This window comes from Triticum dicoccoides, chromosome 4B (assembly GCF_002162155.2).
Source record: "Triticum dicoccoides isolate Atlit2015 ecotype Zavitan chromosome 4B, WEW_v2.0, whole genome shotgun sequence".
Taxonomy (NCBI): domain Eukaryota; kingdom Viridiplantae; phylum Streptophyta; class Magnoliopsida; order Poales; family Poaceae; genus Triticum; species Triticum dicoccoides.
In genome coordinates, this window is record NC_041387.1 from 424,591,035 (window position 1) to 424,616,493 (window position 25,459).

The window sequence follows — 25,459 nt, forward strand, 5'->3', positions numbered from 1 at the left end:
GGCTCACGGCATCGCGCCACAGCGAGGGACAGTGGCTAGGCTTCATGGTGGGAGAGAAAAGAGGAATTGTGCAAAGCGGGCGGCGGCTAGGTTCTGTGAATCGATTGCATCGCGAGGTGAGGACGAGGTGTGTTTGTGTGTTATCTCGCTTGTGACCTTGGGCTGGCCAGATGGGTTGTAGCCTGTACGTATTACTCCTACGTATGGGCTTTTCTAAATTCGGTCTATACAGGCTATTTGGTCCACAACATCAGATCTCCGATCAGACCATAACTAGTTCGGTCATACAGTAGTGTAGACCGTTTTTTATTCGGTCTTATTTAGTTCGGTCATTTCGGGTTCGGTCTCGGTATTTTCGGGTTCGGTCTTCGGTCTTCGGTTTTTATGCCCGGGGCGACTCCACAGAATAGGCTGCTCAGACCATCTCAAATAACGAGGAACTGCCGGCTCAACAACATGCACAGCCATCTTATGAAGTTTCTGGTCTCGTTTGCACAAACTGGTGGTAAACACATGATATTGTTCACTATCCAGCTGCTTCGGATTACTCTGATATCCAGATTGCTGCTGCTGCTGACCCCCCTGGCCAGATTGCTGATTATAACCGCCCTCATTACCTTGAGGGCCTTGAAAGTTGGAATTAGAGCTGCCATCCGGGCCATGAAAACCGTCGCCCCCTCAGCCACCGCCTGTCCCATGATTGTTGTCAAACATGTTAGAGTTCTTGAAAGCCTTCATGATCGTATAATCCTTCCACAGGTGAGTGGCCGGTTTCTACTGAGTACCATGCCTTGGACTGGGCTCATTTAGAAACTGCTCAAGAGTGGGACCTGACCCATCGGACCGAGGAGGTGGTCTCCCCTTACATCGTTGATTGTTGCCCTGTGCGTTGGTGTTAGCCACAAACTCCGAGCTACCATCAGCCTTACGTTTATTGTTGCCTCCTTGATTTGTCGGGTTATGTTGAGGACCCTTGGCATTGCCGCTCTTCTTTCCCTTCCCTGCCTTCTCTTCGTCAGACTCGGGATCCTTGGTACTATCAGAGTCGGCATACTTGACTAGAGCCGCCATCAGCTGGCCCATGTCATTACAATCGCGCTTGAGTCGCCCCAGCTTTTGTTTCAGAGGCTCAAAATGGCAATTTTTCTCCAACATTAAGACTGCAGAGCCAGCATCAGATGAATGTATTATGGCCTTGACCCGGCGCACCCAATGGGTCGTGGGCTCACCCTCCTCTTGCTTGCAATTCGTCAAGTCCACAACCGACATGTGCTGCTTGCAGGTATCTTTAAAGTTTTGAATGAACCAGGCTTTTAACTCTACCCATGAACCGATGGAATTAGGCGGCAGCCCCTTCAACCAAGTGTGGGCCGTTCCATCCAGCATCATGGTGAAATACTTGGCCATCGCAGGGTCACTGACTTCCAACAGTTCCATGGCCATCTCGTAGCTTTCGATCCTTGCCCCAGGTTGTAAGTCGGCCGTGTAATTGGGCACCTTTCGAGGTCCTTTGAAATCCTTGGGCAAACGCTTGTTACGTAGAGCCGACACCAGACAAGGCACACCTCCAGTCCTGGTGGCTACGCCTGCCTCAATAGAAGCCGTCGGATAAACCGGAAAAGACTGGTAAGCTGCCCTCTGAGCCGCCTGCTCAACCTCTTGACGTATCATGTCCTGATCAACCAAGTTAGGAGCTACATCACGCGTCGGGTCATGCCCACACGGCTGGTCACGGCGCCGGGCGTTGCTTGAAACGACTGCTGAATCCATGTGCCTGCTATAGCTCGGGCTCCGTCTCGGGCGAGGGGTCGAATGAATCATGTCTCGACTATAAGAATATGCCTCCTGCTGCGCCAAAGCCGTTTGAAGAAGTTCTCTGATCCTTCGTGTTTCAACCGTCGTCGGTGAGTCGCCATCCACCGGGAGAGCTGCCAATCGTGCTGCCGCAGCGATCATATTCTCCAAAGGGTTAGAATAATGACCCGGTGGTGTTGGTACATAGTGAGGTGGAGCAATATTCAGACGAGGAGGTTCCATCACCCGTGGCTGAACCGGCGTCCCAGCCCCGTGCGTTGCAACCCGGTTTACCTCGGGCGGGTTACTGGGGCCTGCACCGGGTGTGCGGAAGAGGTTTCTAGGATCATAAACCGGAGGCAGGCGGGATTGAGCCTTCCGGTGCCTTCTCCTCATGACCTCATTTGATGCGTTCAGATCCATCGTGAGCTGGAGAGCTTCTGTTTGAATCTGCTGGGCTCGAGCATTCAGAGCCGCCCGCTCTGCGGCCATCCTAACGTCCTCCGCTGCCAAGTTCTCCTTGGCTTGTGCTACCTCCTCACGTAACCGCGCCACTTCTGCATCATGTTGAGCCTGATCCGCCGGATTGACCACAGCGGTTAACAGGGTTGTCATTCTATCCATGAGATCCATCAAAGCCTGAGCCGGCGGGCGTGCAGGGCCTCCTTCCCTGGCTGCCGCTGACCCAGAGGTTATCGCCGCCGCAGCCGTAGAGTTTTGAACGGGTTGCGTGCCAGCCATGAAGATCCCAACTCTGCTCGGCGGCTCAAAGGGGTCCGGAATACTGCTACCATCGAAACTGCCCCCAAGCCCGCCGTCTTGCAGTTGATACAACGAATCCGTCTCACCCGTGGACGACTCACCATCAGAGTAGATGGTCGTCTCACCGCCAGACACAGATCCTTCAGAAAATTCCCCTCCATGGACGCATCCCACGAAGGCATGCTTCACGGTAGGCTGAGCCCGGGCGGGTCTCGCACGCTGAGCCGTCTCGACGATGTCGGTGCAGATGTCTGGCTCAGGGCCCGGCTCGCCGATCTTGCTGATGAAGACGTGGATTCCGCCTAAGGGGACCCGGTACCCGTACTCAATTGAGCCGGCGTCGGGGCCCCAGCCTGCGTCGTCGATGTAGAGCTTGCCGCGACGACTCTTGGTCATCCGGGCCACAGAGTATCCTTTGAGCCCTTTGAAGCTACCCTTCAAGAACTCAAATCCACCATTCACTGGCCCCATGGTGGCCGCCAACTATCATGGAATTGTCATGGCAGATGTCCTAGTGAAAGGACTTAGTCGTGGAGCCATCGCAACTAGGAAGCTTAAAGGGGTTAAAACGGGACAAAGGACACGGGAGTTTATACTGGTTTGGCCCCTTGCGGTGAAGGTAATGGCTTAATCCAGTTTGATGTGGGATTGCTTATGTCTCAATTACCAGGGAGCGAATCCGCTTGACCTAGTTCTCGATCTGATGTTACTTGTCCTGAACCGCCGCCGAGTCGTCCCTTTATATACAGAGGTCGACGCCCAGTGGCTCACAGAGTCCCGGCCGGCCCATAAACAGTGTCCGACTTGGTCTCTTTCTATTCTTGCCTTACAATACAAGTTACATACATATGGCGGTTTATCTCTACGGGCCTTGAGTTGCCTTTGGGCTTGGGGCCCTTAACTGAACCGCCATCTTCAAGTGTTGTCTTGGGCTTCATATCTTGAATCGCCATAGGTATAACCCGGCCCCTCCTGGGCGGGTCATACCTAATAGTTATATCCCCAACAGTGTGGGCCATCCCATAAGTAATGTCTTAAATCATAGAAAAACTTTTTCTTTTGCTGGTACGTGAAACTAGGTGGTATAAATTTAGCAACAATGTAATTAGCATAATTAGCATACCATGGAGCAGCACGAGAAGCATTTATGATAGCTAATTGTTCGTCAGGAAAGCTATCATCAATAGGTAGTGGGCCATCAAGAATATTCTCTAACCTAGACAAGTTGTCTGCAATAGGGTTCTTAGCTCCCTTTCTATCAATAATATGCAAATCAAATTCTTGTAGTAGGAGAACCCATCTAATAAGTCTAGGTTTAGCATCTTTTTTTCCATAAGATATTTAATAGCAGCATGATCAGTGTGAATAGTTACTTTAGAGTCAACGATATAAGGTCTAAACTAATCACAAGCAAATACAAGTGCTAAAAATTCTTTTTCAGTAGTAGCATAATTTCTCTGGGCACTGTCTAGAGTTTTACTAGCATATTGAATAACATTTAGTTTCTTATCAACTATTTGTCCTAGAACAGCACCTACGGCATAATCACTAGCATCGCACATAATTTCAAAGGGTAAATTCCAATCAGGTGGCTGAACAATAGGTGCAGAAATCAAAGCTTTCTTAAGTATTTCAAATGCTTCTACACAATCATCATCGAAGACAAAAGGAATATCTTTTTGTAAGAGATTAGTCAGAGGCCTAGAAATTTTAGAGAAGTCCTTAATGAACCTCCTATAAAAATCGGCATGACCAAGGAAACTTCTTATACCTTTAATGTCTTTAGGACACGTCATCTTTTCAATAGCATCAACTTTAGCTTTATCAACTTCAATACCTCTTTCAGAAATTTTATGCCCCAAGACAATGCCTTCATTAACCACAAAGTGGCATTTCCCCCAATTCAAGACAAGATTAGTTTCTTCACATCTCTACAAAACTCGATCAAGGTTGCTCAAGCAATCATCAAAAGAAGATCCATAAACGGAGAAATCATGCATGAAAACCTCAACAATCTTTTCCCAAAAGTCAAAGAATATAGCCATCATGCATCTTTAAAAGGTAGCAGGTGCATTACATAACCAAAAGGCATACGTCTATAAGCAAAAGTACCGAAAGGGCAAGTAAAAGTGGTCTTTTCTTGATCCTCTTTTGACACAGGTATTTGAGAGAAACCAGAGTAACCATCTAGAAAGCAAAAATGTGTATGTTTGGATAATCTTTCTAGCATTTGATCAATAAAAGGCAAAGGGTAATGATCCTTTTTAGTAGCTTTATTTAATTTGTGGAAATCAATTACCATCCTATAACCTGTAACAATTCTTTGCAGGATCAATTCATCTTTATCATTAGGAACGACAGTAATACCTCCCTTCTTAGGGACACAATGGACAGGACTTACCCACTGACTATTAGCAACGGGATAAATTATGCCTGCCTCCAGGAGCTTTAGTATTTCTTTTCTTACCACTTCTTTCATCTTAGGATTTAACCGTCGTCGGTGATAAACAACTGGTTTGGCGTCTTTCTCTAATTTTATTTTGTGTTGGCATAGAGTGGGACTAATGCCCTTAAGATCATCAAGAGTATATCCAATAACAGCACAGTGCTTCTTCAAAGTTTTCAATAATTTCTCCTCTTCCTACTCTGAAAGGTTAGCACTAATAATAACAGGATATATCTTCTTTTCATCAAGATAAGCATATTTAAGAGTATTAGGTAGTGGTTTAAGCTCAAACGTGGGGTCACCCTTGGGTGGTGGAGGATCCCCTAGAATTTCAACAGGCAAGTTGTGTTTCAAAATAGGTCCCCATTTAAAGAATACCTCATCTATCTCCCTTCTTTTATTCATAAACATATCATTTTCATGGTCTAGCAAATATTGTTATAAAGGATCATTAGGAGGCATGACAATAGAAGCAAGACCAATAATCTCATCCTTACTAGGCAATTCTTTATCATGGGGTTGTCTACGAAATTTAGCAAAATTAAAGTCATGAAACATATCTCCTAAACCAATCGTAACAATATCCTTTTTGCAGTCTATCTTAGCATTAACAGTATTCAAGAAGGGTCTACCAAATATAATTGGACAAAAGTCATATTATGGGGAGCCAAGAACAAGAGAATCAGTAGGATATTTAACTTTCCCACACATGACTTCAATATCTCTAACAATCCCAACTGGTGAAATAGTATCTCTATTGGCAATCTTAATTGTAACATCGATCTCTTCTATCTCAACAGGTGCAATATCATGCACAATTTCTTTGTATAAGGAATGAGGTATTGCACTTGCACTAGCACCCATATCACATAAGCCATGATAACAATGATCTCCTATTTTAACAGAAATAACAGGCATGCCTACAACAGGTCTATGTTTATTTTTAGTATCGGGTCTAGCAATTCTAGCAGCTTCATCACAGAAGTAAATAACATTCCCATCAATATTATCAACCAAGAGATCTTTAACCATAGCAATACTAGGTTCAACTTTAATTTTCTCATGTGGTGTAGGTGTTCTAGTATTACTCTTACGAACCACAGTTGAAGCTTTAGCATGATCCTTTATCCTAACAGGGAAAGGTGGTTTCTCAATATAGGTACTAGGAACAATAGGATCATTATAAGTGATAGTCTTTTCTTCAACTTTAATAGGTGCAACTAATTTTACTTCAATAGGAGGATTATATTTAAAACAATTCTCCTTAGGGAGGTCAACATGAGTAGCAAATGATTCACAAAAAGAAGCTACTATCTCAGAGTCAAGTCCATATTTAGTGCTAAATTCACGAAAAGCATCGGTATCCATAAAAGGTTTAACACAATCAAACTTAGGTGTTATACCTGACTCCTTACCTTCGTCGAGATCCCAATCTTCCGAGTTGCGTTTAATTCTTTCTAATAAATCCCATTTGAATTCAATAGTATTCATCACGAAAGAGCCAGTACAAGAAGCATCGAGCATGGAGCAATTGTTGAGACAAAGCCGAGCATAAAAATTTGAATAATAATTTCTCTTGAGAGCTCATGATTGGGGCATGAATATAACATTGACTTCAGCCTCCCCCAAACTTGAGCAATGATTTCTCCTTCGCGGGGCCAAAAATTATATATATAATTATGATCACGATGAACAAGATGCATAGGATAAAACTTCTGATGAAATTCCAATTTCAATCGGTTGTAGTTCCATGATCCCATATCATCACATAGCCTAAACCATGTCAATGCCTTTCCCTTCAAAGATAAAGGGAAGACCTTCTTCTTGATAACATCCTCAGGCATACCTACAAGCTTAAATAATCCACAAACTTCATCCACATAGATTAGGTGCAAATCGGGATGCAATGTTCCATCTCCTATAAAAGGATTAGCTAGCAGTTTCTCTATCATACTCGAAGGAATTTCAAAGTAAACATTTTCAGTAGGTTCAATAGGTTGAGGAGAAACACTTTGCTCTACTGTTCGGGGTGAAGATACCCTGAACAAACCCCTCAAATGGTTACTTTCCATAGTAACAAGTGACAGTAAATTTCAGCACACTATACAAATTTTTTCTTACCAAGTTCCACTTACCAAAGGCGCTTCACTCCCCGGCAACGGCACCATAAAAGAGTCTTGATGACCCACAAGTGTAGGGGATCTATCGTAGTCCTTTCGATAAGTAAGAGTGTCGAACCCAACGAGGAGCAGAAGGAAATGACAAGCGGTTTTCAGTAAGGTATTCTCTGCAAGCACTGAAATTATCGATAACAGATAGTTTTGTAATAAGGTAATTCGTAACGGGTAACAAGTAACAAAAGTAAATAAGGTGCAGCAAGGTGGCCTAATCCTTTTTGTAGCAAAGGACAAGCTTGGACAAATTCTTATATAAAGGAAAACGCTCCCGAGGACACACATGGGAATTATCGTCAAGCTAGTTTTCATCACGCTCATATGATTCGCGTTCGTTACTTTGATAATCTGATATGTGGGTGGACCGGTGCTTGGGTGCTGCCCTTCCTTGGACAAGCACCCCACTTATGATTAACTACTCTCGCAAGCATCCGCAACTACGAAGGAAGAAATAAGTTAAACCTAACCATAGCATGAAACATATGGATCCAAATCAAGCCCTTACGAAGCAACGCATAAACTAGAGTTTAAGCTTCTGTCACTCTAGCAACCCATCATCTACTTATTACTTCCCAATGCCTTCCTCTAGCCCCAAACAATGGTGAAGTTTCATGTAGTCGACGTTCACATAACACCACTAGAGGAAAGACAACATACATCTCATCAAAATATCGAACAAATACCAAATTCACATGACTAATTATAGCAAGACTTCTCCCATGTCCTCAGGAATAAACGTAACTACTCACAAATCATATTCATGTTCATAATCAGAGGGGTATTAATATGCATATAGGATCTGAACATATGATCTTCCACCGAATAAACCAACTAGCATCAACTACAAGGAGTAATCAACACTACTAGCAACCCACAGGTACCAATCTGAGGCTTTGAGACAAAGATCGGATACAAGAGATGGACTAGGGTTTGAGAGGAGATGGTGCTGGTGAAGATGTTGATGGATATTGACCCCCTCTCGATGAGAGGATCGATGGTCATGACGATGGTGACGATGCCCCCCTCTCGGAGGGATGTTTCCCCGGTAGAACAGCTCCGCCGGAGCCCTAGATTGGTTCCGCCAAGGTTCCGCCTCGTGGCGGTGGTGTTTCGTCCCGAAAGCTTCCTCTGATTTTTCCCAGGGCGAAAGACTTCATATAGCCAAAGATGGGCTCGGGAGGCCTACTAGGTGGCCCACGAGGCAGGGGGCACGCCCAGGGGGTAGGGCGCGCCTCCCACCCTCGTGGGCAGTGGGTGGCCCCCCTATAGTATTTTCTTCGCTCAATATTTTTTTATTAATTCCAAAAATAACTTCCATGGAGTTTCAGGACTTTGGGAGTTGTGCATAATAGGTCTCTAATATTTGCTCCTTTTCCAGCCCAGAATTCCAACTGCCGGCATTCTCCCTCTTCGTGTAAACCTTGTAAAATAAGAGAGAAAAGGCATAAGTATTGTGACATAATGAGTAATAACAGCCCATAATGAAATAAATATCAATATCAAAGCATGATGCAAAATGGACGTATCAACTCCCCCAAGCTTAGACCTCGCTTGTCCTCAAGCGGAAGCCAATATCGGAAAATATGTCCATATGTTTAGAGATAGAGGTGTCGATAAAATAAAATACGGACATGAGGGCATCATGATCGTTCTTATAACAGCAACATATATAAATATTGTCATATGATTTCTTATACTAAAGTAACAATCTATTTACAATGTCAAGTATGAATCAGAAACTTCATTGAAAACTAACAAACTATAATCTCGGTCATTGAAGCAATTGCAATTTATCATAACATCGGAAAGAGTCAATATAAGAGCTTTTCAGCAAGTCCACATACTCAAATATCATTTAGTCTTTCACAATTGCTAACACTCACGCAATAATTATGGGTATGAAGTTTTAATCGGACACAGAGAAAGATAGGGGCTTATAGTGTTGCCTCCCAACCTTTTACCTCAAGGGTAATGTCAACAATAATAGTTCATGCTAACTTACATCCAATTGGATATATATATTAGGATCTTTCCAACACAATGTGCTTGCCAAAGGATAAAATGTAAAAAGGAAAGGTGAAGATCACCATGACCCTTGTATGAAGGTATAAGACAAAAATAAAAGATAGGCCCTTCGCAGAGGGAAGCAGAGGTTGTCATGTGCTTTTAGGGTTGGATGCGCAAAATCTTAATGCAAAAAAACGTCACTTTATATTGCCACTTGGTGATCCTCTTATTAAAAAGCACCAGTTGGAGAGCACCGCTGTCATTCGCATGCATTGCTATTAATTTATATTAACTATGACTGGATCTCTTTTACCATGAATTACAATGTCTAGTCAGTCCTTGATCTTTAGGGGTGCTCTGCATTTATGTTTTGCGGTCCCAGAAATGGCTAGCGAGATACCATATTGTTATGTCATATTATGATTGTTTTGAGAAAGTGTTGTCATTCGAGATTTATTATTATTGCTCGCTAGTTGATTATGCCATTGATATGAGTAACATCAGACCTAAATGTTATTGTGAATGTGATTAGTTCATAATCTTTGCTGAAAACTTGAATGCTGGCTTTACATGTTTGCAACAACAAGAGCAAACAGAGTTTGTAAAAGTTTTTGTTTATCACTTTTAGTTTGTCAACTGAATTGCTTGAGGACAATGAAAGGTTTAAGATTGGGGGAGTTGTTACGTCTCCATCGTATCTACTTTTCCAAACACTTTTGCCCTTGTTTTGGACTCTAACTTGCATGATTTGAATGGAACTAACCCGGACTGACGCTGTTTTCAGCAGAATTGCCATGGTGTTAATTCTATGCAGAAATAAAAGTTTTCGGAATGACCTGAAACTCCACGGAGAATATTTTTGGAATTAATAAAAAATACTGGTGAAAGAATCAAGGCCAAGGGGCCCACTGTCGATGTCAAAACCGGCGGATCTCGGGTAGGGGGTCCCGATCTGTACGTCTTAGGCTAATGGTAACAGGAGGCAAGGGAGACAATGTTTACCCAGGTTCGGGCCCTCTCGATGGAGGTAAAACCCTACTTCCTGCTTGATTGATATTGATGATATGGGTGTTACAAGAGTTGATCTACCACGAGATCACAGAGGCTAAACCCTAGAATCTAGCCTATGATGATTATGAATGTGATCGTCCCCCTAAGGACTAAACCCTCCGGTTTATATAGACACCGGAGGGGGCTAGGGTTTACATGGAGTCGGTTACAAAGAAGGAAATATAATATTCGAATCGCCAAGCTTGTCTTCCACGCAAAGGAGAGTCCCATCCGGACACGGGACGGAGTCTTGAGTCTTGTATCTTCACGGTCCAACAGTCCAGCCAAGGTATATAGTCCCGTTGTCCGGATACCCCCTAATCCAGGACTCCCTCAGTAGCCCCTGAACCAGGCTTCAATGACGATGAGTCCGGCACGCAGTTCGTCTTTGGCATTGCAAGGCGAGTTCCATCTCCGAATTCTCCAAAGTAATTATCGAACACCTAAACCATGTATGGATCTGCAAGATGATCTTCACATACCACCGTAGAGAGAATAATATTTCAAAAATGTGACCTGCTAAAAACTTTTGACAACGTGTCATGACACTATGGTCGGATCATTATTCGAACCATTTTCCCACAACCAGCACTAGCGCACATTGCGAGGCGGTTTCCTCGGCACGTCTTGTTAAAGCAGAGATCATGTCCCCTTATCACGGGATTCCCATCAATATGGGTACGGGTAACCCAACCGCGCCATCAATCATGGCGCTTGGGAAATAAGCGATTCTCAACGGGCAAGTGGGGAGGCGCACCGCTTTCGCCGCCTCTATAAAGGGATAAGGATTCCCCATTTTCACCCACGCCTTCTTTCTTCTCTGCTTATCCATTCTCACACCCTCGAGCTCCAGCACCCTAGTTCACGCCTTCTCCGCACAACCAAGTATGTCCGGAGCAGGAGGCAAGTGGGTGGCCTCCACCGTGAAGGAGGAGCATATTGCGAAGCTCCGGGCGGCCGGATACTTGGCCGCAGACATCGCGCACCGGCTACCGGACGAAGGGTAGATCACTCCAACTCCGGAACCCCACGAGAGGGTAGTGTTTCTCGCCCACTTAGTCCGTGGACTGGGGTTTCCACTTCATCCCTTCGTCTGCAGGCTCATGTTCTACTACGGGCTAGATTTCCATGATCTAGCCCCAAATTTCATCCTCAACATCTCGGCATTTATCATCGTGTGCGAGGCCTTCCTCCGCATCAAGCCTCACTTTGGCTTGTCGCTACGAATCTTCTGCGTGAAGCCGAAGATTGTAAGCGGCCAGCAAGAGGAGTGCGGAGGTGCCATGGTGGGCAAGATGCCCAACGTCATCTGGCTAGACGGCTCCTTTGCGGAGACCGTGAAAGGGTGGAAATCGGGGTGGTTCTACATCACCGAGCCGCGCGACGCCAACAGGGCAGCGGCCCCCAAATTCCGATCCGGAATCCCCATGCGGCTCACCTCCTGGGAGAAGAAGGGCCTAGCCTGGGGCGAGACTGCGGAGCTGACCGGACTTCAGAACTGCATCAGGAATATGAAGGACAAGAAACTCAAGCTCGTCAACGTGGTCCAAGTCATGCTTATCCGCCGGATTCTCCCGTGCCAAAGGCGGGCTTTTAATCTGTGGGAGTTCGTCCCGGCCGAACACCAGACGCTTCAAAAGCTCTATGGCATGACGCACAAGGGTGCATGGAAGGCGCTGTTCAAGGCCTCCGAAATACCTCCTCCCACATCCGAGCACCGCGGACTTCACGCCACGCGGCTCCCCCGTCCGGTGAGTTTTCTGACTACCACAGGATGCAGTTTTTCCCAATGTATTCATGGGGAATCTTAATTCATTGTGTGCATTTGATCCAGAGTATGTGGATATGGCGGAGCAGATGGACTGTCCGGCTCCACTGCCAGAAGGTCCAGCAGATGCTCTCCTGGCAGAGATGCTAGTCCCGGCGCCCTACAAGGCGTCGAAAAAGAAGGCCGAAAAGAAGGCCCCGGGGACCAGGAAGGGTCTCCGGCGTAAGGTCGCCTCATCCGAAGACGACGGGGAAAACTCCTCCCCCGAAGGGGAGGAGGAAGAAGAAGAGGCCGCCCCATCCGGAGAGGGCGAGGGCCTAAGAAGGCGGCCCAGGGGACTGGGAAGGGTCCCCGGTGCAAGGCCGTCATACCCTCGTCGTCCAAAGACGACGAGGCAGATTCCTCCCGCGGAGGCGGGGGGAAACACGAAGAAATTCTGCCTCCCTGCACTGGGGAGGAGAAGAAGAGGAAAGCCGCCCCGGAGGGGGTGGCTAGGACGCCCAAGAAGGGAAAGGTGTCCCTTTCGGATTCCTCCACCAATGTCGTCTATAGCGAGGAGTGGCTGCCTAGGGGGAAGCACCTAGTAAGATCGTAAGTATCCGCACTCTATTGTACTTTAGTACGACTTTGCTTCATAATCTGTTATAACGCCGAATACGTATATGCAGTCTAGCCAGGGTCCATCCCGAGGTATCCTCTTCGGATGGGTCCTTGAGTGATTCGGCGATGAACTCGCTCCCAACAGCCACTACTCCTCGGCATGCGGATGACACGGAGGTGTTGTCCCAAAGGCTCCTAGAGCAAGGGGAGGTGACTCTAGAGACACCCCAAGGCGAAATTCCAGATGCCGGGCACACGGGGTATAAGATCCCCGCGGATGGTGCCGACGAGAGCCGCAGCAAGCCGGGCTCTCAGCCGGATACTGTGTCGGAACCTCTGATGGTTCCGGATTCGGGCAAGCGGCCCCTCGCTATGGAGGGCGAGCCATCCGTGCCGATGGCCTTCATTACACCCGAGGCGTCGGATAGTCTGCTGGAAGCGCTTTGCGGCGCTTCCATGGATAAAGAGCACCGTACTCTTATGAGTGCGGTAATTCGGAAGGTTCTGTCCGCCAAGAGCGGACTAACCGAAGCCTGCACCAGCCTCCTGACAGGTTTTGAGGTAAGTAATCAAAAATGTGTGAAATTATCACCCGATAGGTAGTAGCCCCTGATACTCTGTTTGGTGTTCAGAACGAAAAGCTAAACGGAGGGTTAATTATAATCCACAAGAGTCTAATAATAGGTGTGCATGTGAATAAGCAGGCGGTGCTGCTTGCCGCTGCTGCCCGCACGGCCGAGGTCGCCGGACTTAAACGGGACCTGGAGCAGGCACAGGGAGAGCTCGGCCTCACGAAGAGGCAGCTCAAAGAGAACAAAGGTGAGTGATACCCCGTCCGCATATAAAGAATAGACAAAAATTGGTTATTCTAACGACAAAGCATCGTGACTTTGTAATAGGGGCCACCACCGAAGTGGCGTCTCTGAAGAAAGCATTGTCCGAGGCCGAAGACAAGGCGGCCCTGGAGCGCAAGGAGCATGAAAAGCAAGATGCTAGAGTGGGTGGGGTACAGCAAGAGCTCCAGGATCTTGGCAAGAAGTTCGAGTCCTTGGAGCATGATCTCAAGATGAAAGAGTCTGAGCTTGCGAAGGCCCTTGCGAGTGTGAAAGACGCCAAGGTTGAAGCCGAAAAGGCACAACAGGAAATCTAGGCGGCCAAGAAGATAGCGGCGGGTAAGACATTCTTTATGCAAAGCAAGCATGTGGAGGAGACATTTCTTTTACTTACCCGGATTCGGAGCTCTCCAGGGGCGTTCGCAGGTCTGCCACGCAGCGTATCTGATGCTGCGGAGTTCTACCGTGCCGAGGAGGGGAGCTCAACGGAGAAGCTGTTCTGGTCCCAGTATGCTGGAGCCGAACACCCGGTGCCTTTGAGTGACCAATTGAAGCAGTTGGTTGAACTCCACGGGGCGGCCGAAGTGTCTATGAAAGGTTTCATAGTCCGGATGTGCCCTGGTGAGCCCTTGCCTGCCAGCTACTTCGGCATGATAAAGCGGATGGTAAACGCCTGTCCGCGGCTTGAGGTGATCAAGCGATCCGTTTGCATTGAGGGTGCCCGCCGGGCCTTTGCCCGTGCGAAGGTGCTTTGGGGCAAGCTGGATGCGGAGGAGCTGGTGAAGGACGGGCCGTCGGAGGGCAAGGCGCACCGTTGTCCCGAAAAATATTATGATGGCGTTATGAAAGGCGCTCGTCTCGTGGCCGATGAATGTACCAAGGACATGATCCTTGAGTAAATGTACTTCTGTCGTTGTTGTAATATAAAGACGAAGTTTCTTGCACTATATAATGCTTTTTGATTTAAAATATTACCTTCTGTGCGGCTGTTTATAAAATTCTGAAAGTAGGCCAGTCGTCGGCTTCCGCCCCCACGTAACTAGTATCGGGGTGTTCCTGGAAAAACCCATACACTCTTTATCCAAATTTTTGGTCCCTGAAGGAGGTGTCTGGTGCAGCAAACAAGGCAATCCGACTATGTGGCTTTATAACTTTCACTTAGCCATAGAAGTCTACAATTTTAAATTTTGGCGAAGCCCCTAAAATTCGAAAAGCCGAATTGGGGCGCTATATATGCCTAAATCAGACGAAGCCGATTCCTCGCCTAAAGCGGAAAAAATCTTTAAGGATTTTAAGACCTCTCGAACAGCGACCAGCTCTCGCCGCATCATGCCGGTCAGTTTTCGGCTTTCTCTACTGAGGTGCTCGTCCGGAAGAACCGAGACACAATCGCAGTAGTTCTCCCTGCGCTACCTTAGCTGATATAATAGAACGTAAGGTACCAAAACAAGGGAGCCAGGCAAACCCAACTATTGACCCAAGTCATGATTCGGAGCTGATGCATATGGTGTTATAAGTTCGGGGTGCCGCACTGTTGAAAGTGTTCAGACTTGTCTTGCCGCTATGGGGCGCCATAAGAAGCCCCTGGCAAACTGAACGTACCAAGGTGTACGGATGCAATATTAAATAAACATTTATAGGAAAAATGTGCAAATAGGAATAATAAGCTGACGCTATATATTATCTCCCATTGATCAATAATACATTTAAGCGTATGTTTACAATGAGTGCGTTTAAGCAGAAGTAAAGATGACTATTTAACATGTCCTATCCAAGGGCGGGCTGCATATAGGTATATAAAACAGGTATAACGATCGTGAAAAGATTCCACCTGGGTATTCCCTTTGTGCGCAAAGCCTGTTGCCTCCTTGGTTTTCTCTCCTGTGTAAGTCCAACAATCCGGCTCTTCTGAAGAGGCTGTTTAAAAGCAGTGTCCTGAAAGATAAGGGGGGGGGTTATTAAAGTATGTTGCGGCTATACCGTACTGTTGACTAAGTCACTGTTGCGCCTCCGCCTATGCCCATGGTATTTTTAGTGCGTAATTATGTACACGCGGCGCGAATGCTGCTTTGATGGGGCTTAAGCGGAGGCCGGACTGCTAGTCGCGCTCTTGGCGTGCCTGGCGATCCTGTTGTGGGGTGCTCCAGACTCGCTTGACAATGTTCGGGGTTGTTGTCACTGGATTGGTGGTTTGCCGGAGAAGGCTGCATTGTACTTCTGCTGCGAGGGCTGCAATATGCTCTTCTGTATGGAGAGAGCGGTCCATGTTTCCGTTGACTGTTATGACCCCGCGAGGTCCTGGCATCTTGAGCTTGAGGTATGCGTAGTGTGGTACCGCATTGAATCGAGCTAATGCAGTTCATCCAAGCAGTGCGTGATAACCACTGCGGAAAGGGACGATATCGAAGATTAACTCCTCGCTTCGGAAGTTATTCGGAGATCCGAAGACCACTTCCGGTGTTATGGAGCCGGTGCAACGGGCCTCTACTCCTAGAATTACACCTTTGAAGGTGGTTTTGGTGGGCTTGATCCTCAAAGGGTCGATGCCCATTTTGTGCACTGTGTCCTGATAAGCAGGTTCAGGCTATTGCCGCCATCCATAAGGACTCGCGTGAGGTGGAATCCGTCGATGATTGGGTCTAGGACCAATGCGGCTGAACCACCGTGACGGATGCTGGTAGGGTGATCCCTACGATCAAAGGTGATCGGACAGGCTGACCATGGGTTGAATTTTGGGGCGACTAGCTCCATCGCATAGACGTCCCATAGTGCTCGCTTTCGTTCCCATTTGGGAATATGGGTGGTGTAGATCATGTTGACCGTTTTCACCTGGGGAGGAAATTTCTTCTGTCCTCCTATGTTCGGACGCCGGGGCTCCTCGACATCATTGTTGTGCAGCCCCTTGTCCTTGTTTTCGGCGTTTATTTTACCGGCCTGTTTGAACACCCAACAGTCTCTGTTAGTGTGGTTTGCTGGCTCATTCATAATCAATGAAAGCACCAATGTCGGTGTCAAAACCGGCGGATCTCGGGTAGGGGGTCCCGATCTGTGCGTCTTAGGCTAATGGTAACAGGAGGCAAGGGACACAATGTTTACCCGGGTTCGGGCCCTCTCGATGGAGGTAAAACCCTACTTCCTGCTTGATTGATATTGATGATATGGGTGTTACAAGAGTTGATCTACCACGAGATCGTAGAGGCTAAACCCTAGAAGCTAGCCTATGATGATTATGAATGTGATCGTCCCCCTAAGGACTAAACCCTCCGGTTTATATAGACACCGGATGGGGGCTAGGGTTTACATGGAGTCGGTTACAAAGAAGGAAATATAATATCCGAATCGCCAAGCTTGTCTTCCACGCAAAGGAGAGTCCCATCCGGACACGGGACGGAGTCTTGAGTCTTGTATCTTCACGGTCCAACAGTCCAGCCAAGGTATATAGTCCGGTTGTCCGGATACCCCCTAATCCAGGACTCCCTCACCCACACCCTGTCCACGAGGGTGGGGGCGCGCCTGCCCCCCTGGGCGCGCCCCCCTGTCCCGTGAGCCCCCTGATGCTCCACTGACCTCAACTCCAACTCCATATATTCACGTTCGGGGAGAAAAAAATTGGAGAGAAGGATTCATCACGTTTTACGATACGGAGCCGTCGCCAAGCCCTAATCTCTCTCGGGAGGGCTGATCTGGAGTCCGTTCGGGGATCCAGAGAGGGGAATCCGTAGCCGTCGTCATCATCAACCATCCTCCATCACCAATTTCATGATGCTCACCATCGTGCGTGAGTAATTCCATCGTAGGCTTGCTGGACGATGATGGCTTGGATGAGATTTACCATGTAATCGAGTTAGTTTTGTTAGGGTTTGATCCCTAGTATCCATTATGTTTATAGATTGATGTTGCTATGACTTTGTATGCTTAATGCTTGTCACTAGGGCCCGAGTGCCATGATTTCAGATCTGAACCTATTATGTTTTCATGAATATATGTGAGTTCTTGATCCTATCTTGCAAGTCAATAGTCACCTACTATGTGTTATGATCCGGCAATCCCGAAGTGACAATAATCGGGACCACTCCCGGTGATGATCGTAGTTTGAGGAGTTCATGTATTCACTAAGTGTTAATGCTTTGGTCCAGTACTCTATTAAAAGGAGGCCTTAATATCCCTCAGTTTCCAATAGGACCCCACTACCACGGGAGGGTAGGACAAAATATGTCATGCAAGTTCTTTTCCATAAGCACGTATGACTCTATTCGGAATACATGCCTACATTACATTGATGAACCGGAGCTAGTTCTGTGTCACCCTATGTTATAACTGTTGCATGAGGAATCACATCCGACATAATTATCCATCACTGATCCAATGCCTACGAGCTTTTCACATATTGATCTTTGCTTAGTTACTTTACCGTTGCCACTGTTACAATTACTACAAAACTGCTACTGTTACTTTTGCCATTATTACCGTTACTTCCATATTACTTTGGTACTAAATACTTTGCTGCAGATATTAAGTTTTCCAGGTGTGGTTGAATTGACAACTCAACTGCTAATACTTGAGAAAATTCTTTGGCTCCCCTTGTGTCGAATCAATAAATTTGGGTTGAATACTTTACCCTCGAAAACTATTGCGATCCCTTATACTTGTGGGTTATCAATACTATAATATCATGGAACAATAAAAAAAGTATAGATACGTTGGAGACGTGTCAGGAGCATGCATAGTGGTACTTTAATTCGAGGACTAACAAACTTTTGCAATAAGTATGTGAGTTCTTTGTGACTTATGTGAGTCCATGGATTATACGTACTTTCATCTTTCGGCCATTTGCTAGCCTCTTCGGTACCATGCATTTCCCTTTCTCACCTCAAGATGTGGTGCAAACTTCGCTAGTGCATCCAAACCCCATGATATGATACGCTGTGTCACACATAAACATCCTTATATCTTCCTCAGCCACCATACCGGCAATTCCATAGCCATTCCGAGATATAATTCCATGCAACTGCCACCGTTTCGTTTTTATGACACGCATCATCGTTGTCATATTGCTTTGCATGATCATATAGATGAAATAGTATTTGTGGCTCAGCCACCATTTGTAATATTTTTATACATGTTATGCTAGATCATTGCACATCCTGATACACCGCCAGAGGCATTCATATAGAGTCATATTTTGTTCTAGTATCTAGTTGTAATTTTGAATTGTAAGTAAATAAAAGTGTGATGATCACCATTATTCATTATTAGAGCACTGTTCCAAGTGAGGAAATAAATAAATAAAAAAAGAGGCCAAAAAGAGCCCAACAAAAAGATGAGAGAAAAAGTGAGAAGGGGCAATGTTACTATCTTTTTTCACACGTGTGCTTCAAAATGGCACCATGTTTTTCATATAGAGAGTCTCTTATGCTTTCACTTCCATATAACTAGTGGGAATTTTTCATTATAGAACTTGGCTTGTATTCTCCAATGATGGACTTCCTCAAATGCCCAAGGTCTTCATGAGCAAGCAAGTTTGATGCACACTCACTTAGTTTTCTTTTTGAGCTTTCATACACTTATAGCTCTTAGTGCATCTGTTGCATGCAAATTCTTACTCCTTGCATTGAGATCAATTGATGGACATCTCCATAGCCCATTGATTAGCCTTGTCGATGTGAGACTTTCTCCTTTTTATGTTCTCCATATTAATCTCTAGTTCTCTACCACCATATTTTATTTCACCCATAGTGCTATATCCATGGCTTGCGCTCATGTATTGCGTGAGGGTTGAAAAAGATGAAGCGCGTTAAAAAGTATGAACCAATTGCTTGGTTAACACCGGGGTAGTGCATGATTTATACTTTGTGTTAAGAAGATGGAGCATGACAAGGCTATATGATTTTGTAGGGATAACGTTCTTTAGCATTGATATTTTGAAAGGCATGATTGTTTGTTGGTATGCCTGAGTATTGATGTCTTTATGTCAAATTATAGACTATTGTTCTGAATCATTCAAATATAAATATTCATGTCATAAAAGAAACATTACATGATGACCATGTTAGGTAGCATTCCACATCAAAAATTCTGTTTTTATCATTTACCTACTCGAGGACGAGCATGAATTAAGTTTGGGGATGTTTGATACGTCTCCAACGTATCTATAGTTTTTTTATTGTTCCATGCTACTATAATATCAATCTTGGATGTTTTATATGAAATTATATGCAATATTATATCATTTTTTGGGCTAACCTATTAACTTAGTGCCAAGTGCCACTTGCTATATTTTGCCTGTTTTTGGTTTTTCAGGGAATCAATACCAAACGAAGTCCAAATGGCATGAAACTTTTTGACGATTTTTCCTAGACATAAGAGACCCTAGAAGCTTCAAGAGGAGGCCAGATGGCGAGGGAGTAGGCCACAAGCCACATGGGCGATCTTAGGGGGTTGGCGCGCCCAGGTGCCTTGTTGGCCCCTCGTTCCTCCGTTGACCTAATTCCAACTATATAAATTCTCTAAAATCGAGAAACCAGCGGAGAGCCACCCAAAATACTTTTTTCGCCATCGCGAGCCTCTGTTCTTGTGAGACCCCATATGGAGGCCTTTTCCAGTACTCTACCGGAGGGGGAATCGATCATGGAGGACTTCTACATCACCTTTGCTCCCCTTCCGATGATGTGTGAGTAGTTTACCACAGACATACGGGGCCATAGCTAGTAGCTAGATGGCTTATTCCTCTCTCTCTCTCTCTCTCCATCTCCCTCCCTCTCTCTGTTTGATCTTCAATACAATGTTCTCTTAGGTGTTCTTAGAGATCTATTCAATATAATCTTCTTTTGCAGTGTGTTTGTTGGGATCCGGTGATTTGTGGATTTATGATCAGATTATTTATGAATATTATTTGAGTCTTTTCTGAACTCTTTTATGAATGATTATTATAGCTTTGTATTTCTCTCCGATCTATCCGTTTGGTTTGCCCAACTAGATTGATTTATCTTGCAATGGTGAGAGGTGTTTTGTGATGGTTCAATTTTGCGGTGTTCAATCCCAGTGATAGAAAGGGACATGTCACGTATTTGTACCGTTGCCAATAAGGATAAAATGATGGGGTTTATTCATATTGATTGGATTTACTTTGTCTATATAATTTCATCTTGTTTAAGGCGTTACTTCGTTCTTTATGAACTTAATACTTCAGATGCATGCTGGATAGTGGTCGATGTGTGGAGTAATAGTAGTAGATGAAAGCAGAAGTCGATCTACTTGTCTCGGACGTGATGCCTATATACATGATCATTGCCTTAGATATCGTTATAATTATGCGCTTTTCTATTAATTGCCCAACAGTAATTAGTTTACCCGCCGTATGCTTTTTGTTTGAGAGAGAAACCTTTAGTGAAAATTATGGCCACATGGCTTATCTTTATCATATATTAAAATTCAAAAATACTTTATTGTAGTTTATTTACCGTTATTTTATTTTGTGTTTTTTTATCTATCTGTGAGTACGAGATTTGATCCTTGTAATTAACCGCCAAGGGACAACCCTTTGATTTGCATTGGGTGCAAGTATTTGTTATCTTGTGTGTAGGAACTGTTCATGAGATTTTGCGTGGTTCTCCTACTGAATTGATAACCTTGGTTCTTAACTGAGAAAAATACTTTCTGCTACTGTACTGCATTATCCTCTCCTCTTTGGGGAAATCCCAATGTAGCTCACAAGTAGTAGCCGCCTCCGCTATTGGCGCCCTGATCTAGACGGGAGCGGCGCAAAGCATTCCGAGAGCGACCGTATCGGCGTCGCTCTCGTCGCCATTGGAGCCGGAGCCGCTGATGTCGTTCGCCATGATCAGATTGGGAAGAGGAGACGACGAATGAGAAGAAGAAAGAACGAATTGGGAAGAGGAGAGGACAGAGAGAGTGGAGTGAATTGAGGTCTAGGGTTCATCACAAGGGATACATGTTGGGTCGGGGTGGGTCGGGCTGACGTGGCGGACGAGCCCGGCCGTCCCATATCCGTCCCATATTTGGGTCAGATATGATGGGTGCCGGACAGTCCGGACGTCTGAGGATAATTTGAGGCGTCTGAGTGGGTTCTTTTTTGTGACCGATCAGTCTGGCATTTGAGAAGGGTCTGAGGCTCCATAGATGCTCTTAGAGGCAGTCGAAAGAGAATTGTAATTTATTTGTCTAGACTTAATGGTTATCCCTAACCCGAATTGCATTAGTTTTATGTTATTTTACACTCTTTGCCGGTGTTGTTAGATAATTCAACGGTGGCCGGATCCATCTGTATCAGCGATCGATTCCGATGATTCGATTAAGGAGTTTCCTTTTGAAGGTAAGACTCGAAGAAGGAGCTGAGTAGTGTTGGCAGAGATGGATCGCACGTCGATGTGGAGTAGTACCATTTTCGTGTTAAGGCATGCCGAGCGCATAACTAATTAACTAGTGTTCTTTTGGCCGAATTAACTAGTGTTTTTTTTTGAGAATGCCGAATTAACTAGTGTTGGTAGGTCGTCTCTCGTCCTACTTACATCAAATAAAAAAGGTCCATGATTCGGCGACGCAAATCCAAGCTCTAGATGAGGCGCAACCTACATAAAATGAACGACGACAGTATTGCCAAATTTCCTGCAGTGGCACGACAAACACTGGAATCCTTTTTTTAGCATCATAAACTTTATTCATCAAATGATAGCCACAAACGCTGAAATCCTTTATAACACTAAGCTTTCTAGTTTTAAAGAGGCCACATTTAATTGCGGTCTTCAATTAGAATTGGGTTTTCTAATTTTAACCGGGTCAACAATTTATCAAATTTCTCTCATTCAATTCTTTTATATCATACATACACTTTCTAATTTTTAAGACCTCACAATTAATTAAGGTAGTCAATTTAAAATTGGGTCAACCGATTTTGACCGGGTCAATAATTTGACCTCTCTCGTTCAATTCTTTTACTTTCCTATGTTTTCTAATTTCGAAACTCTTTCATTGAATTGTGGTATTCATTTTCGGATTGGATTTATGATTTTGCCCATTAAACATTTTTTAAATCAATCAACAACAACCGCCCTATAAAAACATATCAATCCCGCATACCCTCCCATCACTAAGAAAAAAGAAGCGTCACCATGTGATACCATAGCGAAAAACATTCAGATTTCTTTCACTTTTGATCAAGTTCAGAGCAAAAAATATCGACATCCACAATATTAAACAAAAAATATGATAAATTCATTTCATGATGAATCTAATCCAGATATATCAAATCTGCATGATTAGATTTGTAAAGAAATATTTTAAAATAGAGCGAGTATGTTTTTTAAGAAACCCAACAACACCAACGGCGCAGCAAAGCGCGTCTAACCCTTTCAAGTCGATGGTTAGAGGGACTATGGTATCCCTAGCCCACCAGGATTCAAATCCTGGTGCTCGCATTTATTCCTGGATTTATTTTCAGGACTTCCGGCGATGTGCGTTCAGTGGGAGGAGACGTTCCCGTCGACGACGAGACGCCTACGGTGACTTCAAAAATCTCAAAATGATATGTCCGGCTTAGTCTTTCGGAGGCGCTCATAGGGATAGGGTGTGCGCGTGTGCGTTCATAGGGATGAGTGTATGCGCGTGTATATAAGCGTTTGTGCATGTACTGATGTTGAAAAAAAAAAGTCCGGGTGATACTCGCGACGGCAAACGCAACAAGGCTAATCCTTCACCTACCATTGTTCCTTGACACGAATCCATCCCTTTCACGATTCTCGTTCTTCAACGCAAAGGATTCCCAAGACAACACGCCAATGAGATCGCAGCGATGGATGCCGGATTTCGGGTCCAGGGAGCCGGCGCCCGATCCAGGTTCAGGTTCAGGCTCCTCTCTCTCCCCAACGGCCGAACGTGCGCGCCGTGACCAGGGCCCCGCTCCACGTCACGTACATATCACCAAACACGCCCCTCCGTGCGCTACACCCTCCTGCACCGACCGGCAGGCGGGCCACGTGGGGCCGACGCGACGGTGACGGTGCAAGTGCAACCCACGAGCGCCGGGTGCACGCTTCCCGGGCAAGGGGTAGCGAGCGGCACGCGCTTAATTACGCGACCAAACGGGCGCAGCCATCCCTCTCCCTCTCCTTCCCTCTCTCTCTCTCTCGCTCGTCTTCCTTGCCCCCTCGCGCAACAGCAGCGCCACAACGCAGTGAGTGGCACTTCCGTGATTTCGCCGCCGCGGGGGCGGGGGGAGGAGGAGGAGGGAAGGAGGCCATGGGCAACGCCAGCGGCAGGGAGGAGGATGCCGCCGCGCCCGGGGAGGCCGACGCCGCCGACGTCGACGTCGAGGACGGAGGCGACGACTCCTCGGCCCGCGGCTTCCCTCCCTACGGCGGAGGCGCCAACCACGTGCGCCGTGCGTGCTCAGTGGGCGTCGTGGGGGCCAGCGGCGGGCCCGGATCGCCGCCCGTGAGCCCCGGCCGCTCCCTCTCGCCGCGGATGTTCGTGCCCCAGGTCAGATCACCAGATCCCGCACCCTCTTCTCCATTTTGTTGCTCGCTCTACTGCTACAGAGTTTGGTTCGGTTCGGATGCCTAGTTTCTCCCCTGCTGGTGCTCGTATGTGCTCTCGAGATGTGGAGGTTCCACTGATTTCGTTGGTTGGTTGGTTGGCTTAGGGTCCCAAGGCGAGGACTGGTCGCGATCTGGAAATGGCTCTGTGTCTTCCAAATTCACTTTAGCTAATGCTGCCCTTTCTGTGGATAAACTGTTTGATCCCTGCGCGAGAATAGGGCAAAGAAGCACAAACCTACTTGCTGCTAGTCCATCTTAGTATTATTGATTGTAATGACAATGCGGGAAGCAGGGGCGGAGCCGGGCAAGCCAAGCCAAGTAAAGAAAAAATATCCAGTACAAAAATAATCATATAGAACAAAGTTTTGCTACCATTACATTTCCATTAATTTAAATTGGCCTCTATGATTGCCAATAAGATCAAAAATATTAATAAATTTCATCAGAAGCTATCTTAGCTGCTAAATTTTTTCTATGTAAATTATCATGCAATGGCGAAGCAAATCGTCTCCCATTTTATTTCGAAGACCTGTTTTCACAATTTTCATAGACGAAAAAGCCCACTCTGCCGTTGCCGATGAGACTGGGAGAGTGATAACTAGTTGTAGCAACCCGTCAACTATTGGATATGAAGAAGATTTACCTGTTTTAACTAGTCCTTTTGTTAAACCTGCACTAGATGGCAAGGTCATCAGTTCTGGATGGTTGCACACGCTGAAAATGAGGTAGCTGAATTTCCAACTAAGCTAATTCTTGACTTGATAAATAAGCGGGCTAGAATTTTAATGGTGTTTGGCCCTGCTTTTCTCTTCATAGCTGCTGCATGCGGATTGGAATGGAGTCATGGAGAATTAACATACTGTAGAAGTGTAGAAGTTTGACATAATCACATAAAAAATTGCATCACAGATAGGAACTAATACAAGATAGTAGACAATTTGCATCACAAAAATAAGAACTGACCCACACACACAGTACAGAACTATCATGATAATTGTGGACATTTGCAAGATGGGAACTCTTCATAGAATCGTAGACCATAGTCACAAATTACACAACCAAATTACCAAAAATAAAATAAAAATTGGAGCATCAATTCGACAGTGATACAGGATGAGAATCAACATTTCCGTTCGTTGGTTGAAGCGGGAAGAATTGACAGGTGCAGCAGCCAAATACCTGAACATGTGAATCAGATCTGCTGATTGAGAATTCGAGAGCACTCAGGGCAGCACGCTTGGGTCCTGGGAGAAGCCGAGCAGAGCAGGGCGACTGGAGCAGGTCGACTGGGTGAGAGGGCAAGAGGCGATCCGGGGAGAGGGCGTCGAAAACTGGAACGGTGGCGGCGACTAATCCCATGTATACGGTAATTATGAACTTGCAGTTACGATGGAAGCTAGGGGACTGACTAGAGGCAATACCCACCGGCCTACTAGTGGGCTTTTTTCACATGGGCCTTTTTTTCTTTCTAC

The 25,459-nt window shown here is 45.8% G+C and overlaps 1 protein-coding gene across 1 annotated transcript in view; it reads left to right on the forward strand.

Annotated features, from left to right (window-relative positions):
* The first annotated feature begins 23,549 nt into the window (after positions 1-23,549).
* The window catches only part of LOC119290659 (SNF1-related protein kinase regulatory subunit beta-1-like), a 9,486-nt gene continuing 7,576 nt past the window's right edge, over positions 23,550-25,459 (forward strand). The window contains exon 1 of the mRNA XM_037569290.1: positions 23,550-23,928. Coding sequence (XP_037425187.1) covers positions 23,689-23,928 — 240 coding nt within the window. The 5' untranslated portion in view covers positions 23,550-23,688. The remainder of the gene's footprint in view (positions 23,929-25,459) is intronic.